General features: G+C 38.0%; 1 protein-coding gene across 1 annotated transcript in view; it reads right to left on the minus strand.

Moving 5' to 3' along the window:
- Window positions 1-19,576, minus strand: part of LOC110160505 (WD repeat-containing protein 70) — a 28,385-nt gene extending 8,809 nt beyond the window's left edge. Inside the window, exons 1-13 of the mRNA XM_020925157.2 lie at window positions 19,483-19,576; window positions 19,099-19,149; window positions 18,920-19,003; window positions 18,760-18,850; window positions 18,499-18,679; window positions 18,164-18,223; window positions 17,892-18,025; window positions 15,420-15,573; window positions 13,764-13,840; window positions 8,172-8,346; window positions 1,222-1,321; window positions 585-669; window positions 386-524 (exon numbers count right to left, since the gene is read on the minus strand). Coding sequence (XP_020780816.1) covers window positions 386-524; window positions 585-669; window positions 1,222-1,321; window positions 8,172-8,346; window positions 13,764-13,840; window positions 15,420-15,573; window positions 17,892-18,025; window positions 18,164-18,223; window positions 18,499-18,679; window positions 18,760-18,850; window positions 18,920-19,003; window positions 19,099-19,149; window positions 19,483-19,498 — 1,347 coding nt within the window. The 5' untranslated portion in view covers window positions 19,499-19,576. The remainder of the gene's footprint in view (window positions 1-385; window positions 525-584; window positions 670-1,221; window positions 1,322-8,171; window positions 8,347-13,763; window positions 13,841-15,419; window positions 15,574-17,891; window positions 18,026-18,163; window positions 18,224-18,498; window positions 18,680-18,759; window positions 18,851-18,919; window positions 19,004-19,098; window positions 19,150-19,482) is intronic.
- Window positions 19,577-19,604: the final 28 nt, after the last annotated feature.

The raw sequence follows: 19,604 nt of genomic DNA on the forward strand, positions 1-19,604 counted from the left end.
AATGTCGAAAGAAAGTTGGATGTTAAAAACAGCCCAAGCAGTATATTTAAAAGATCATTTCTGATAAATATGGAGCAGTGACTTTTAAATGTCACTCCAGTTACTTTTTACAGCAAGGAAAATGTGAAGAGCAAGCAGTACCAACAGCCATTAGTGAAGCAGTTCATATAAACATCTTAAAAATAAAATAATAATTGAATAATAATAATAATAATAATGTGAATAATGTACTATTTAAATCAAAGATTTTGTTTGATGGACTGAATTGTTTCATGAAATTGGCACAAATTTGTTCATACAAATACACCAATAATAATATTTAGCCCAGGTTACTAAAACAACATTTTGTTTTGGTAGCAATCAGAGTGAGTGAAATCCAACATACCGCATTAGTGACGTCGATCTGGTAAACCTTCTCAAATGTATTCCGGTCAAAGAAAACCAGTTTGCCGTTTCCTTCGTCTTTCTTCACAGATGTTCCAGTAACAAGAAGTTTGTCGTCAGGGCTAAAGCAGCAATCAGTCCTAAGAAAAATAAGGGCATTTAGTTACATAATTCAGTCATTACTCAGTTAATTTTCTTACATTGAGAAGTAGTTTGTAAGTCCATTTGCCACATTCAATGGTTTCTTAAAGTTGCGCATATCCCATGTTTTTAGAGTGTCATCACCTAGAAACAAACAAAAAGCTTCTATATTATGCAGATCCTATATAATGCAAAATTATTGTGCAAGTCCTAGATTATGCCAAATTGACTTAGAATATAGTTGTAATATAGTTACCTCATCAAAAACATGCCTGGAGTTGTTGTTTTGTTTCATTCACATGTTTGCACTGTCTACATCTTCAAAGCTCAAAATGCTCTGTTCCACCTTGTGATTCCATGTGGTGGTAGTTTTCAAGTTAACATCTACCTTTTGTTTTTGTTTAACAGAGATTGGCGATTTCCTTGGGTGAAATGATCCAAATGATTTTAGTGAAAGTGTATGGACTTTAAAAACACAGTGGAGCACTTCATGTACTACCACAAAGTGGAGTGTTTACTGTCTGAGAAAAAAACTTAACCTAAATATGCAGGGTTTGTGTGTTAAACAAGTGTGAATGAAATAAAACACAACAATGTTTTTGATAAGGAAACAACATAACAACATAAATCAGAAAATTGTGTAATATGGGCCCTTTAAGAGTCCATGTAGATTTAACCGTCAATAAATTCTCCCACCTCCACGTGATGCCAGGGTCACACCATCATAAGAGAAGCTGATACAGGAGGTGTCCGAGCCAGGAATGTGGGCTTGTCTACAGTGGTACTTTGTGTGAACCTAGAAATAAAACATTCATTAGAATGTGAATACTGCAAAATCTGAAACAATTATGAAACAACAAACCAGTACATAAAACTGAAAAATAAAGTTTCTTGAACCTTTATTTTCCAGGCTGTGGTATAAAAACTGCCAACTCAGGAGCACATTTAACTCAATCAAGTTAATAGGACCATACATTCTGGTGGTCTGCAACACCACATGGTTTCAATTGTGCAAATGGTTTCTAACTGCTAAACTTGCACTATCCTCAACTGTATTCATCAGTTTATCTTTAGAAGGTACAGGCCGCAGACATTTACATTGGCAGACGGAGATTGTGCAGGTAATGGTTGAAATATCACTTTGCTCATATTTTAACACAGCAAGTAAAACACTTTTTCAATGTAGGCCTGATTTGATTTCTAATGTTTTAGTTTTACAAGTTTAAATAAAAGCTAGATGAATCAAACAGTAACACAGATAAAGAAATAAAAAAGCATTTTAAATGTAAACAGTTGTGCAGTGGAATCTTGTCACACTCTTTTACAGATGATAAACAATTATGATTCATGACGGTTCATGTCATTGAGGTTATCTATTGGGCACACAGAAGTTGCAGCTGACAGTTCTAAACGGTTTGCACTTGTATGTAAGGACACAGCTTCAGTATCATACCAGAAGTACTAGACTAGAAACTGCTCCTGGTCAGTGTAAGTGGGAGTCAATGATCCATTAAATTTCTAAGCAAAAGTTAAAAAAGGGACAGAAGGGAATTTGTAGTTTAACAACATTCTACTCTTTTCATCATTTTTATCATCAGAGTTCCCTACAGCAAGCCAATCCCAATTTTGAACATCAGAGCGCTTCCTGTCAAAACCAACAACAATTCTGCCCTTATAACCATTTGCTCCACACATACAGCACGAGTGTTCACGTCTAATGTTACGCTGCTTGGCTGTGACTGTGTCTATCAGCATGTAATACTGAAAACCAAGTCGACACACTGGCATTTAAGTGGTGGGTCATTGTAAAGACTTGTTTCATGAGCCCACTGGGTTTATTTGCACTTTCTCTGAGTTTTACCATTAAACAAAAATGTTGAAATGTTTAAAACTATCTGGAGTAATTCAAACATTTCACACAAGACTTTCATGTCTCTGTATGATTCAGTATTTTGCTTCTGTGCACTGTAGTGACTACAGTGTCCTGGATTCCATCATCAGGTAGAATGGATCGGACTGTGTTCACTTTGAATACTTGAGTAGAGTCTGTAAATAACAACCTGCTCTTACACAGACTACCTGTGATGTAACATTTTTGCACAGATAAGTACTCTGGATGTTGTATACATTTTTATGAAAATGTGAAAATGCATACATGTTCCATACAGCTTCTTGTGCTATGTTTCTGTTGCACTTGGTCACCCGAGCTATTGATTAAGAGATCAATCGCTGCTATAGACTGATGAAGCAACACTATGTGAGGTGGAATTGATAACACACAAAACAAATATAACCCTGGTTTCTACAGCTGCACTTTTATTAATCCCAAATGGAATGCAAATAAATGGGAGAAAGGAGAATTGCGGCAAGGTAGGCCTTTCAGAGCACGGATAAGAAAATGTGTGTGTGCGCAGTGTGTGGAAGAGAGATAAGACTGAAAAAGAATGGCCAAAAGAGAGGAAGACAAGAGTGAGGCATGATGGGAATAAGCAATGTGTCCTCATAAGACACACACTACAGACAGCACTTTGCAGTGTTAAGTGGAGGGAAGTTATTAACTTGGCAGAGACAGATAAAGTTGTTACCTTGAACTGCAGATAACATGTGTTCCTCCTAAGGCCTAGGCCACTTAGTTGTTGAGGTCCTCCAGGGAGCACCACCACCTTCCACTATCATCAAACCTAAATGACTTTAGGCCCCATCCATTTTCTCTGGTGTAATCTCAGATTATTATCAGCACTTTCTTTTATTCACTACATTAAATTGACATAGCTGAGCAATAAATGTCAGGAGTTCAATTTAACATCAAAGGATTTTGTAATATTACAGCAGGTGGAGACCATTCAAGAGTGAAGAATAGAGGCAGGCAGTTACACAAAACACCAACCTGTAGCACCAATAGTGATGGCAACAATATGGGTGGAGCCGCGGACTCTGGACAGGAGGGTATGCTGATGATGTTAAAGCCATATCATAGCGCAATGAACGGCTGGACAAAGCTCATATCTCAATACAAGATTATTCTGAAGCCCAGAATAATGCATAAAACAAATGAAAATAAATATAAATGTTGTTACTACACAATTATTGGCTTAAGTCAACATTATTAATGCACTACTTCAGTCTGGGATTTCAGGAAAGCCAAAGACATTCTGATGTCAGCTGGTGAGAAATTTATGATTTTATTTTGGACTATCAATCAGTGTCTGGACATGTCTTTTTCTTTTATCTTTAGACTTAAACATAATACTTTAGCAATGGAGATGAAACACAAGTAATCAAACCTGCCACAGAAAGACGGTTGACAATGATTAGCACTTCAACAAGCAGTGTCGTTTTAGGTTACATCCGTTTGTTCTGTCTATTGCAAACATACACCCACTCCAGCTATTTCTAGATGGCCTACTGCTGTTGCTTAAGCTTAAGTGTTTATTTACTATGATGATGTTGGCTGCCACTAGTGGATGCCATGGAGTTTGTTTCCTGTGTAAATCTACACAGAGGACTGTGAAACTAAAATCATAGGCTCCATTTCAAACTGCAATGCCTTGAAAAGGAATACTTAGAAAGTACTACTTCAAGTCACTGTTAATTTAGTGATCAACTAAAGGTAAACTGTACCAGGTGAGAATTTGTATTAACAAGAAAAGAGTGCAAATGCATTTTAGGAAAAAAAAAATAATTTTTTTTTACCTTTAATTTCAACCAAACTGTTTATTCAAAAAGTCTAGGTCATAATTTGACGAGTTAATGTTAATTAGTGGATAACATTCATAAGAATATCAGATGTAATAATTTCTTCCGAGTCCACCACAAGCCTGTCACTCTCTGATCACTCTGGCCGACATTACAGAAATACTGCATCTCTATACTCTTGGCACCTGAGACACTGTCCACTGTGCAGCCTGTGGGACCATCCCACTCTGACCTCTGCTACTTTCAGAGGATCGAGTGGCCAAACTGTAGTCCAACAACAGCTGCTCTGATCTTTCACAGAAATCAACAAGTGGTGATGGCGACGCTGGGCCTGCACACCCAAGTAGGGTCCCGTAACTTTTAAGCTGTTCTCATCGGCATGATGGGCATTTAGCTATGCATTGTTTTGAGGACATAAAACACATTCAAATGAAATGGCAGACCCGGTATTTGTAGCCAAATGCCCATAAATGATTCTGCTATTTTCTAATCCCTTGATAATCATGTAAACAAGTTGACAAGAACACTGATTAACAGACAGATTTTATTTAACAAATCTGTTTGATAAAAAAAGGACCAAAATATTTTGGAGCAGTAGCTTTGGCCAAAATAAACTTTGCATTCATCTGAGATTCTCATCTCCACTGGTTCTCAAACAAAGGCCCATTTGGTTCCTGAGCTCCACAGTGTGCTATGGCCTGTTGTAAGGTATGAGCTCCTGTTTGGTGGTATACAATTACTCACTATTGTACATTGGTCAATTCAAGTCATTATAATATATAATGCCAATTTTTTTTTATATATATATATAACACTTGTTTCAGTCAGGGTTCATGGGAGCAACAACTCTGCCATTCTGCCTTTCATCTGCACTTCTGTAGTTGCACTTGAAGTCTGAAGATGTCATAGCATTCTTATGATTTCTGAGGTGATTCTTTGGAAAGTCCTAAAAACAACAGCTCACAGTATTATGCAGTTCACATTTCAAGGAACTTGTGTAGTTTTGTGCTGACCCTTTGGGTCTGAGAGTATGCAATCACTCTGTCTTTATCAATCTGCTAAGAGAGAGGTCAGTGCGCTCATGTGGTGGTTGAAGAGCATGGTGTGTCATCCTCAATAGCTTGTTCAAAGCTGAGACTTAGTCCAAGGTCATGTCCATGTTTGATCATGATTGATCAGCTGCATATTCTGCCCATGACGAACAGAGCTCATACAACAGAGGAGTCGGCAGCTGTACCAGCACCAAGAGGTCAGCTCCTTTTTAGGCTAATGGCACAACCCAAGTCAGTGGTACACATTGATGCTAGTGGGAGAGGGCAGAAAAATTTGAGTCATTCAGACAGAACAGGCTCCGGTGGTCAGGGAGCAGATATGGAGTAAACTACAGTATGCATCAAGACTCAGTAATGTGGAGAAGAGGCAATACATTGTGCCAGTTAGCGCAATTCTGTTTCACCTTGGTACAGGGTACAAGGGTAGTAATGGTGGTATTAATGAGCAGAGAATTAAGGAGCTACCAAGTTAGAGGGAAAAAAAGATCCCAAACAGCCACAGTGCCAAATGCCTAAGAACACGGAAAGAACAGTAGCAAATGGAACATAAGGATAATGTCATTCAATCGGTTGCCTACAAACAATGTTAAATTACTATACCTCATGAATCTCCCAAAGAAGTGTATCTAATAAACTGTAGAAAAGCTTAAAATGCTGATTGCACAAAGAACAACACAGTGTAATCTTCCACTCTGCTCAGACACTGGACACAGATGTGTCTGTTTAAACCCAGCTAAACACAGGCTGACGGATCGCCTTCCAGACATGAATAAAAAATTGCATGTCTAAACCATTCAAGCCCCAAATATCTACTGTTGTTTTATCCTGTAATAATTTATCAAATGACTCAAGTCAAAGCAGACAAATGCTTAGCACCCAGTGCTGGTTCAAGCCAAAATCAACAGTTGTCAACAAGGCAGATCTTTGGGAACGGAATGTTCTTAAATATATTCAGAATTATCTAGTAGTAATAATAGTAATATTAATAACTATTTATATTGCACATTTGTTAAAAGAGTTCTTTCAGAGTGCTTTCTATATAACTGTGTCTTTTAATTTAGATTCCGAAGTTCCTACAGAATCAACTGTTCCTCAAGTAGGAAACTCCAGAACTTTGGGGCTCTGATAGAGAAGGCTTGGTCCCCTCTGGTCTAGAGTCGAGTGTGGGGGGTTAATGTTATTAATAACATTAACAACATGAAAATCTATGTACAATAAAAAAAAAATTCCAAAGATATTTAGTACAACATGGAATATGGGCAAAACAGGTCTAAAATGACCATTTTGGCAACCTTTTCCCATCACATACTGTTACATTCGATCTTTGTTTGACTGTAATCATTGTGTCATATGTGTTCAGAAACCTCTATTTGCTGCAGTTTAAAATACAGAAGTCATTTTGGTCTTAAACAGAACATTTGCTGTGAGGGAAATTACTTCATACACTTCAAATCAGAGCTGAAGAATTCAAATTAAATCACATAGAATTCTATGTAAATTCTACACTTTTGATATGAGGTTTGTAAATATTCTCTTCATGAGCTGTCTATAAGATACAGTGGTCATTTTGGTCTTAATCTGAAGCTAAATATAGAAGGAAGTTTTTATTGTAAAAAGTATCAAAAGTTGGAATAAAATATAATAATCTGCCACAAACAGTCCAAAGTCTATGACTAAGGGAAGTTCATATTTTCTGATAGGTCTGATTTTGACCAACGCCCCTTTTAAACCCTCAAAACTCATTTTAAAAGATACAAGATTTTAATTATTCAGAGTTTGAATAAAATCCATGAAAGGTAAGTTTAATTTTTATCCTGAAATCTGGTAGTTTCCCATGAAATGGCCCCATATGCTTTCTATGTCCAAATGACTGAGAATTCTATCCATCAGTTTGGGGGTGTAGAACATTATTTCTGTTAGCGCAGGACAACTATGTGACACTATGTGACTATAACAGCACTTTTAACAGACTCATATAAGGTGGGTCCCACAAATGGGGTTTAGGGAGTCCTGACACTGAACGGGTCCAAGCTGAAACAAAAGATCCCAAACTCATAATGTCCCAAGGTGTGCATCATAGTAAGAAAAAGGTAGCAAAATAATGGCAGTAAAAGGGTCTGGTTCCTGGACTACAATACAGATCAGAGTCAGCCATTGGTAATATATTGTAACTCAGCTATAGCATCAGTTTATTTATTTATCTGCCATGTTAGTTTTTCTCAAAGGTTTAACAAAAAGACTACACAAAGCCCCTGGCTGGTTTGGGTAGTACATGTATAACTAGAAAAGCACTCAGAGAGCGCAGACCTCCGCCAAGGACTACCCCCATTTTTTATATAAATTGCGATAAAATCAGTCTTCTGGATCAGATCCGGATCAGCCTTTGAAAAATGAAAGAGGATCCCATTGTCCATCCCTGAGTCAAATTTCATGGGGTTTGGTCAATAATTAACCGAGATATTGAGAAACAAAATTTTTGGCCCCATTTACCACAATGTTAACTAAAATTTCAAAGTGATCCAGAATCCAGGGTTTCTTACGGATCACCCCCAAAATGAAATCAGTTCTTCCTTTTCACATTTCCAACAAATCCTGAAAATTTCATCAAAATTGGTCCATAACTTTTTGAGTTATGTTGCTAACAGACAAACAAACAAACAAACAGACAAACGCCGGCAAAAACATAACCTCCTTGGCGGAGGTAATAATACAACACATTGTTTTGGTTAGAAGATTTGAGATATAAACATTTTACCCTCTGGTCAATGTTAAAACTGAACTGTGACGCTCTGACCTGTGACCTGTGGGTTCTGACTCTTTGGTTCCGGTCATAACAAAGCCTTCTCCATGCAGTCTGACCCATGTGTGTGGTGCATGTGTGGTACATGTGGGACTCACACTTAAGTTTCTGTCCCAGATCTGGATGCTGCCATCCTGGCATCCAGCTGCCACAAGCCTCCCATCTCGACTGTAGGTGCAGCAGATGGGGATCACCTTCTTCCCCTGGAAGGAGCGTGGTTTGAACACTGCTTTGTGCTGCTTCTCCTTGTTCACATCCCAAGTACGCACAGTTCTGTAAATAAACAGGAATTAAAATGTTTTTCTTTAAAAAAAATGTAAGTGTGTTTTGTGTAACTAAACCATTTTAACAAAAGGCCACTGGGCATGGTAGAATATCGAGGACCAATGCAGACTGAAAACAGGTGTCACAAATTTCAAAAGAGAACAGAAAGTGCAACACCACGATATAAAAGATAAAGCATAAGTTAGAAGACTGGTCATTTCACCTTTGACTTGGTCTGAGAGATGTTGGAGAAATCAACTAGTCCGCCATGTTTTTACAAAAAACTACAGAAAACATGGGTGAAATTATTAGTATGTTGTATTAACATTTTGTTGTTGTTGTTAATGCAACCTCTCACTTTGCAGACATGACACATGTTTGAGATGCAGTTGTTTGGTGAGCACCCTGACCTTGTGTCACCAGGTCAGCAGAGAAGTATAAACAAACTGGGAGCTCTGCTACTAACAGCTATCAGCCCAGACCACTGCAAAGTTCACAGACACTCAAGTGTGTTTGGAGAAGTCCTACATCGTGAGACAGAAGACTGAAGACACATGCTCAAAGGGAAACATTGGGATAGGACATTTTACACTTGGATCCATAGATGAGATGAGAAGACCACACAATGCAGATTAATTAAAGCTAAACTAGTTCTCTGTATTGTTTAAATTGTAAGCTATAAATACTGCTCAGGACTAAACACCCATCAAGTCAACAAAACTTTTTTGCACAACTTGAATGAATAATGACAATAAAGACATACTAAAGTATAGCTCTGTCAGGCATCAGGAAAAATACGACTGCAAGCACTCACCTGTCAACTAGATGAGACTGTGCAAGGAAATAGAAGAGACACTATGGCTTAAAACGGGTGCTGCTTTGAAAATTAAGGACAACTTACAGAGACAACAACTACAGTTTTCCCAAGTACTCCTCCTGAGTTGAGTTAGCCAATATGCTTACAGGAATAAGCTGCCTGACCTGGTTTGAAAATGTGAAAAAAAGTTTTGTTTGCTCCAACTTTGTTTTCAGTTCAATCAGCAGCTCTCTTTTCAGTGAGGTGAATGTAATAAAATGAGACCTATACATTGGCACTCATGCGTGTGCTCTTTATGGCGTAGCGCGGGGTTCACACATTGACTGAGGAGTGACAGCTCTCCCAGCCCCAGATCCTATCTACGAGCGTTGTTATAGGGCCAGTCAGACCAGTGGTCTCTAGGACTGTTTTCCCAGATGATGAGATAAAGAAGAGCAAGATGTATGTGTTGTATAAGGTTGTTTAAAGCCCAGATCCTTGGGATGGGGCCAGGCTGTGCTGGTTCTTAGCTGGTTGACTGACTAACTGGGTTTTGTTACAAAGAGAGGAGGATGAGGCAGTCGTATTAGCATTGCTGAGGAAGATAAAGTCTTTGGTAAGGGGGGGAAAGAGTTGAAGTCATGCATAAAGCACAAGTGTGACTGCAAGCAAGATGGACGAACAGAAAAAAGCCATGTGAAGGAGGGAGACCACACATTATACTTGTCAAAACCGTAGGCCATCAGGTACAACATATGAATTGTTGAAGCCAAACACTATTCATTTTGTGTTGCAAGCCTGAGAAACACCCTATTTAGAGTGAGTTAAAAAAGTTATTTTTCTAAACACAACTTATGGGACACTACCGGCATTTAGCACACAGACATGCTAGAGGAGAAGGAGAGGAGGGCAGTCTTCAGTTGTAAGTAATAGTAGTAATGTCTTAGTAGTATTTTTATTTTCATGGAGTAAGAGAGCAATAAAAAGAGTTTTCCAAGGACCATATAAAAATGGAAAAAAGGAATACACAAACAGCGTAAACTCAAGTGGTGTTGTGGATACATTTGGAATAGAAGCTGCACACTCAGAATTTGTTTAATGACTTGTTTGAGAAGGATGAGTCATTTTTCAGTCCTCCCAAACTTCTCTTTACGTGTTTAGTTTAAACAGACTAATTTGTTTGGGAGCAGTTAAATGACCTCTGATGTCCTGTATGCAACTATCCAGCTGTAGTCTGACTCTGAGCCAACTCCAAGGGAATCCCAGGCATTCAGAAGACCTGGAAACATTCCACTAACTGAGTATTTGAGTGTAGTGCATGCACAAGTGCGTCTCAGGATCTGACAGAGATAACATGTGGGCCCAATTACAAAGTCGTCTTATGGCCTGTCCTCTGCTCCACCACAGTCTGAAATGTAAGTCACAAGAAGAGCATAACAGAATTTGGATTGTTCTTTTGGGGAGTGATAAAAGTACATGCAATAAAACTAAAAAAATGGCTCTGTCACATCAGCGAAGCCTGCATCTTGTCACATTTGATACACTGTGCTTTTGTTTCTTCAGTTATTTTGCCACAGCAGACAAAAAATACAGCTTAGCAAAAAAAAAAAGTTTTAACAGATGACGAAAAAAGTAATGGGTGTCCACTTTGTATCTGACCATTATTCATGTGGCAATTAGTCAACAAAAAATAGTTTGTAGGATTTCCCAACTGCCCATGCATTAATGCATTCCAACGCTGAACAAATGAACATACACAATAATTGCCTGCTCCCTGCTGCTGCATTATGAAGATACAACATCCGTGCTTCCTTCTCATGCTCTTCCTCTTTGCCTAAGACTGTGGGTTATTGAAATGATTCAAAAAGCTTGAGGTTCTGAAAGGGATTCTTTCAGCATGAGGATCCTTAATGAAGAAGTGGACTGGTTCACTGATCATACTTAATAAGCCTTTCAAATAAACAGCACAAGTCTAAAAGAAAAGCAAAGGAACTCTAGTGTGGCATTTTAGCAACAGGCTCAAAGCAGAAATTATGGACATTACGTTCATCATTCAAGAATGTAGTTTAAAAACATTTATGCCTAAAGAGAAAAAAAGAAAAATCTTGCCTAATCCAAATTTATAATGAATATTTCCATTTCTGTCCTCAAGTCACTGATTGTCTGTTTAAGCTCAACACCTTTCTTTGAGCAGGTCATGGCGTAAAAAGGTTGTCAAAACCAGGACATGACCTGGTAACGTAATGCTCCTGATCAGGACAAAATCAGCAGAGAACTCACTGTGTAACACACTCTTTGACTAACTGGAGCATCAGTAATCTGTGTGGACATAAAGCCCAGCTATATCCTCAGGTTGTCCATGAGGTTAAGTATAATACATGACCATAATCCCAAAAGGTTCAGAAGGGAAAGGGCACAAGGCTCTAGGCCCTGTCCCTGCTGCTTTATACCAGCAAAGCAGATGTATAATACAACCCAGTCTGAGAGCTGGTCCACTCCATCTCTTTTCCACTGGGACCGTGCCAGATATGACAATTTGTACAAGAATTTAATAAAAAATAAAAACGTGTCATATTTTTATTTGTCCCTTAATAACTAACAAGTTCTGGCCATATGATTGTCAAGTACCATTTATGGAACAACCTCAACATAATTATGTCTCATCTGCTTCCCATATCACACCAGGAAGCAAATTGATAAACTTAACCAAAATTGCCAAATGGAAAAACTAGGTAAGATTGTTAAATACAATTATGAAGCATTTTAGTCAAATAAATAAATAGTCCAATATGTCATATGCCTTATATGTCATAAAGTAACAAAAGATGTTGCAGGGGAAAATTAACCCCTTCCTTTCTCTCATTGCAACCACTTGCCACCTCTTGAACTTGTGGACTTTCTCGGCTACAGCTGCCTGCTCGTCAATGGCTTCCTGTGCGCTGAGTCGAGTTGTCCCGAGTCAACACCCAGCGCTAACGTGCCAGGGGAGGATTTCCAGAGCCTTGACTACGGGCCAAATAAACCAGCCGCATCTGGGAGTGCAGTGCGGCTGGTAAACACAGAACAGCCCACAAAGCCAAGTGTTCGTTTCAGTGATGGTTCGAGTGGGGTTTCTGCTATGCTGCCTGTCGCACCCACTTACAGTCATCACAGCATTTTCACTTATGGACCAACATGCATGCTCCCTTACACCTATACACAGGCCATGGCTTCTACAGTGGTGAGGAGTGAAAATATGTATGATGATGTTGTGTGGTATTGTTAATAACAGAAGCTGTGAACATGTATAGGGCAAGTGATTTCTTTAAACAGGGTTCCTACAGGTTTCTTCAAGTTAAATTCAAGTCTTTTAAAAGACTTTTTAAGACCCTTTTAAAAAATATATATATTTCATGGCCTATTTCATAGATCTACCCGAAATGAAAAACTAAATTCTTGAATTTCTGTTTATTAATTTCTCAAACAAATGTGAAAATGTGAAATGGGTTAAGGATGATTGAAGAATGGTGTAACCTCATTGCAGCATAGTAGTGAGTGCTCACGCTACAACACCACAGCACAGACAACCAGCCAAACAGAGGGGTGAAAAATCAAAGAAAATTCAGCAGACCATAATAAAGTTTGACTAAAGGCCACCAAACACTACAGGATTTTTCAAATTTTAAATGTGCGACAAAAAACTCACACCGCAGACACAAGGAGAATCTTATGAGACTTTAAATCTCCGATCACAAAGACTGCTACGGGATATGGCTGCGTACCATAGGCTATAAACAGGCATGAAAACCGGTTGGGGTGAAAAAGGTGAGAAGGGTGCGCGAGCGGCGACATGGCCTCTGGTGTGTGTGTGTGTTTTTCGATTAACTGACTAATCTATCAAGTTTTTCAATTAATCGGTTAATTACATTATAACTTTTAAATGACTTTTTATAGAGCAGTTTGCTCCAAATTTTCCATAATGGTTCATCCTGTTGTTTTTAGTTAGACTAATAATTGTGGTGCTGTAGCACGTGATCTTCAGTGATGTGTTTGGAGTATTTTGACACGGGGTTGCGTTGCGTTCTCAATTATTGGTTCCGCCACTCTTTATTTAGGCTGTTATTTAACTGAATAATGATGGCTTGCAAATTAAACTTTTAAAAAGAAAGGAGATACAGAACACTTACATACTGCACACATTTTAAGATCCAGATATTAAACTTCAACACTTTTTCAATTTTTAAAAGGTTAAAAAGGTATTTCCAAATTCATAAATTCAATGCTTTAAAAGACTTTTTAAGACACCATGGGAACCCGGTTTAGAACATCTTGTATTAACAGTTCATCAGTAATAAATTTGAAGTGGGTAACAACTAACACTAAACTACTTACTTATCTGTTTTGAACTGAAATCATAATGACTGCAAATCACAAATATGATACACATAATAATTTAGATAATTATTCAGACAATGGTCTCTTGCATATTTGTGACATGCAAGTAAAAAATTAAAACAGAAAAAATAACTAGATCTAAACAGTGTGTGTTGAAAAGATGTGGTAAAATGGCCCACACAACATAGAATCTATAAAGCCAAACTGAAGCTCTGCACACCTGACTGGCTTAATAATGTAGTAAATGAAAACTCACCCATCATTGGAGCAGGTCATAAACTCCTCTTTAATTTTTGGATGCCAGCAGCCACAATTTAGCATCGCCGTGTGGCCCTAAAAAGAACAGAGAAAGAGAAAATCAGCTTAGAACATAGTTAACGAGCATTGACAGTTAATGTGTGCAGACCCCAGGCGTCAAGGTAAGCTGAGGTATCACACACTCTGAGAATCATTAGGATTGAATTAGATCCAGTCAAGAAAATATATGCGTTGCATTTTGTACAAGCTAGGCAATTGTTTGTAAAGTAGTTTGGTAATGAGCACATGTTACTAATAGAAGATGAAGGCAATTGCAAAAAGAAGCTGAAATAAGTTCTTCATAGCAGAAATGACCTTAAACTGAGCCAGTTTCTTTGAGCAGATACCTTAAGTTCTGGGTCAATACCCCAAACAGCGAGCTCCCTGTAGAGTCAACATAAGCCAGTGTTCCTGCTGAAAAACTCATGTGGAGAAAGACTGAAAACAAATAATTTTAAAGTGCGCTGGCCCAGCAAGAGCCCCAGTGCTCTGCCAGGTTAGAGAGGAAGCACTGTAGTAGTGTGCAAGAGGCTGCAAACATGACATACCGCTATTTGACAGGATCCTTCAGAACCTCACAGGAGCAGACATTGCCAAATGACATTGGTATGTCAGCAGAGGAAAGACAAAACTGTCTGTTTACCCGTTCTCAAAGAAAACCACTTTATGGTCAGTAAAAGTCATGACGAAGTAATACACTTTAATGAGCAAAAAGCCCTTTGGTTGTAAGATGTTAAAGTACTGAATCTTATACCACCAAATATATAGTGTATGTGTTTAACATATCAACACCTTAAACTTTAACTCTGACGATACTTCCAAGAAAGCCTCTTGAAAAACACAGAACATCTACATTGTCATATGATTTTCAATGAGTTACACAGAATAGTTATCAAAAGATAAAAAGCCGTGTTACAGCACCGGTACTAGACATGGATGTTTTAAGCATGCAATACATTTTCACTGAACCCAATACCAATCAGCTCCAGATGGACACAAACAAAGGAAGAATGCAGGACATCCAAGAAAACACTACTGGCAACCAATGGACCTTCACGTTCAGCTAATTCATATGGGTGGTATAAACCATGTCTAAATGCAACACAGCTGCTGCAGATGGTTAGTGACCACCAATAAAGCTTCCCCAAACACATTTAAATCTTAACATGGACACTTCATTATGACTGCCCTTTGTAGACCCAGGTACAAGCAAGACATGAACCATGGCAGCTTTTGGTGTTCACCCCCCCCCCCCGAGAGCCTGCTTCTGGGCCCACTGCATGAGCCATTATCCCACATCCAAACACTCACAGCTCACAGCAGTGCTCCAATTATGCATTGGCAACATTTAAAAGCGGTGCAAAACAAGAGAGGACTGTGGATCTTTTAATTTTCTCTTCAACTCACTTGTCATAGGATCTTTATATGTGTTTAATTTATGTGTGTGGATTTTTTGTCATGTGCAATAAATGTGCAACTAAATCTAACAGATTAAAAAATAATACGTTCCTCCCCGCTTAAAGTAATGATTACTACAATTGTTAAATTACAAGACGAAAACACACTAAATTTCCACATACATACATACATTTAAAGGAAGTTCACAGAAGTATACCTTTGTGTTGGCCATATCCACAATGTACTGGTCTCCTTTTATACACTCCATGACATTGAAGCCATCCCGGTCCAACACCTTGGCTTGGGCATTACCAGAAACCACCAAGATCACATCTCCTGTGATACTGTATTGTAGTGACTTTATTTGATGGCTGTAGTAAAATGACACATAAAAATTATGTTTTAGACAAATTTGACAATCCTGCAAGTGTCTGGTGAATGCACTAGGACTAGGAAGTTACTTTCAAAATAATCATAAGCCTCTTTTAGAAATGTAATTGTTAACTGAACTATACAGGTTCTAGAGCACACGCTCTAGAACCTGTATAGACAATCTCCAACAAAGCTAATGTTGTAGTATAAAAATGTCAAACAAACAAACAAACAAAAATAAATTAAGATTTTCATTAATATTACACTTTATTCTTAAATATGGTTTATCTAGAAGCCTTCAGTAACCACTTATTTGTTAAAAATGTATTTAAAAAATTCAACACCAACAGGTTGACTAATAATAATAAGTACCTGCAGGCTAGTCAACTAATAAAATAATTGTTAGACCTACCTTTTATACCTAGATGGTAGAAACTCAAATCATTGTTGTTCAAGATATATATTATGTTTATATTATGTTTCTTAATATCTGATGTACATCATAAGATCTAGGGGTGGGCGATATATGGATATTTTAAATATATCGAGATAGTTTTTAAACTCGATATGAATTCTGACATATCGTATATATCGATATAATGCTTATATTCAATTCTGATTTTGCCGCTTCGCTTGTTTACCTTCTCTCTCGTCGCCTCCGGGCGCTCCCGCCTCCCTGATTTTGTTCGCTCGTGTCTCCTTCACTCCTCACTATCGCCCTGAACGCCAAAAGTTGGTGCCAGTGAAAAGCTTCAAGCACCACGAACCTTGTCCATCATTTACAGACAAACCATCAGCAGCACATCCTCATATTCCACCGAGTCGCGTCCTTTAGCCCGAAAGAAGCTAAACGAGCTGAGCTGCATGAGAAGTGCGCTGTTTATGCAAATGAGTCATGCACTTAAGTTTCGTTTCTGTAAAATGTAAACACATGTGCGCAAAACTGCATTAAACACATTATTATCTCAAACGGGCTGATGTGGCTCTATAGTCGTTATCCTTTATATCTTGTAAAGTTTAACAATGTAAAGTTTATTTATGCAGAATATTTTAATTAATAATCTGCTGTAGTGTCACTTGTACAATAGTATTTGGAAACGTTGGGTTTGATCTGCAGTGGATTGTGGGATTAAACCTCAGAACTCCTTACTGCTGGATAATAACATGGATCTATTAAAATAAGGAATATCCCGAGCTTCCTCTGCTAAATGAGCTCATGGTTCTGGTTCTGGTTTGGATAACAGAGTTAATGCAAAGATGAGCTTGTGTTGAGTTGTTTTATTTATGAATGAAAAGAAGGAAATATGTATTATTTATTTTATTTTACAGTTAAATTATTATTTATGTAATTAGGGTTTTTTGTAATCTTAAATGTTCCTATATGAACTGCCAACCTCTTACACTTCAATAAAAAAAAAAGACCTTGTGGAATTTGGCAGATTTGTTTTTGCAGTTTTCAGTTTTAGGGGGTTATTTTTTCTTGAACATATATCGAGATATATATCGTATATCGAGATATAGCAAAATATATCGAGATATATTTTTTGATCCATATCGCCCAGCCCTAATAAGATCCATCAGATCCATTCATCACATGAACCTTTCGATCTTCTATGAAGTTTGTTAGTATCCTGGTGTATTGTTAATTTCAAAGTTAATTTATTTATTTATGAATTTAAAATTATATTAGGCTCATGTGCAATTTTTGCCGTAAAGTATGCAAATCAACAATCACAGCGCTTGCAGTCCTCAGTCCTTTTTGGACGAGGGCCAAAGTCCATACAGTGCACGCTGTATAAGTATAAAACATGTATAAACTAATCTTTACACAGAAATCAAACTAAATAGAATAAGAGTCCTTCTTCTGCCCAGTAGGGCTCATTTTAAAACAAATTTCTTACAGATTTTGGTTAAATTTTAAAGGGGCAAGATCTGGATGTTCATTAGCATTTCTTAAGTTTTAAATACGTAACAAAGGCTGGCATACCAAATGTATAGGTACTTAAGTGGAAGACTCTGGGACATCCCACTAAGGTTTTCAATAGCAAGAAAGAAAAGTAATATTGTGCCTTCAGTGAAGGCCATAATAAACAGAAGCATACACAAATGCTTACAGATCTCAACCATCTGCTTATGTTGCGCTGGGCTCATTTGACTAAATGGTCAGGATGTCCACAAGTCAACATGAAGCCTGATTAAGTACAACAGTATGTGTGTAAATAAATGCACTGGATGTCCTAAATGTTTACATGAATCAAGTTCCCCACATGTTGAACAACTGTGTTGATGTTACCCATATACAAGGGAACTGACTCACCACTCACAAGGCTGCAGAGTCCTGAAGGCCTGGAGTGTCTGATCCATACCGGCAAAATCCCAGAAGCGCACATCAAAGTCATATCCCCCGGACACCAGTCGGGCTCCAGAGGGATCCAACCCAAGGGCCGAAACCTGAGAAAGAGGTATCACTTAGGGTTTAGTGCAATCAATATTTTGTCATTCACTCACAGTTGTTTGATGCTTAAATTTAATGACTTACTTACTGAAGAAAATGCATTTGTGTCTAGATGACTTTTGCTTTTAACTTACTGTTTTGGTGCCATGTTGTAATGTGATCTCATGAGTGTCTGGAATCTTTTTAACTGGATCCTAAGAATACGAAAAGAAATTATGTTTTATTTTCAGAGACGTCACAGGTTTATTAGCTCATGAGAGCTTAATCTCAACTAGTTACTCTTAACGCTCTTTGATCAGCAATACGCAGACTTTAAAAGAGGTAAAACATTTGTTTTGTATTATTGTGCTGCCATCTAGTGGCAACATAGACTACCTATCCTCGCCACGCCACCACAAGAATTTTAAACTTTTTTGTTGGTGTAAAACTGTGTTTAGGCACAGAAAAGAAACTGAAGTTTCATACATACATCTTCATCTTGAGCTTCACCTTCGTCCTCCTCATCTTCATCACTGTGGGCTATGCTGCCTGTATACCCTGGAGGAAGAGGTGGCCCCACAAGCTCCTCATCCTCAGGCTTGTACTGGGGAGGCAGCGGAGGACCAATTTCAGATTCACTGTTGCTGTCGCTACTGCTGTCACTTTGTTTTCTTAAATAAGAAGAAAAAACAAATATAATTAAAAGTTTACAACATTAAATAATACGCTATTTATTGAAGAATTCGACAACCTTGAACATGCAACTTTGCTCTTTAGCGTATTCTTCAAAGAATGTGAGCTTTCCCCTTGATCTTTCGTTTGACTGTCCTTCTCCCTTTCCTCTATGTAACAAAGTCAAATTAGCCATCGAAGACAGTAATCTGATAACAAAAATCATCGTATTGCTTTACCTAAAACGCGCTGGCTCCTTTCTACAGCTGTACGTCGAGTTTGTTCGAAGATGGCATCGAGATCAAAAGTTCGTGCCTTCTTACCTTACATAAACAGGATGAAGAGTTTGTTATTAACTCAAACATGTAAATTTATTGAAACGATCCAAGTATCCTTGAAATTAATTTAAAGAACATACCAAACCCTGAGAACCCCATTACAGATGCAATGTCTCCATCAGGACTCGGTGCTGGTGGTGCAAAACAAAAGTTAATAAACTTTAATAGGCATAAACAGGACCGTAGCCTGACAAAATAATATAGTTTGATTTAACTTTATAGCGGTGATATCATATAAATACGACATGTTAGAGATCATGGAAATATAGATCCATGGTAGAGAAGATGCAAATTATACAGCAAGGGAGACATGGGAGCATTTTGCCTTTGTTTAACTTCATCTAAGTTAGCCGTTAGCGTTAATTGTCTTGCTAAATCCTAAAGCCTAATACCCTATTTACGATGAAAAGGTGCAAAAAAACAAAAACAAACAAGAAATGTAAGAATATTATCAGAAATGCTACCTTCATTAGCATCCATATTTTCGAATCTTGAAGACTACCTTTGACCCCGGAAACATTTCTTCTGCTACCGTTCTTGTTGGCGACCGTAGATCGGATTGAGTGCGCCACCTTATGTTCATAAT

The sequence above is a fragment of the Boleophthalmus pectinirostris genome, unplaced genomic scaffold (genome assembly GCF_026225935.1).
Source record: "Boleophthalmus pectinirostris isolate CB_2022bp ecotype Guang Dong unplaced genomic scaffold, ASM2622593v1 HiC_scaffold_18, whole genome shotgun sequence".
NCBI classification, from domain to species: Eukaryota; Metazoa; Chordata; class Actinopteri; order Gobiiformes; family Gobiidae; genus Boleophthalmus; species Boleophthalmus pectinirostris.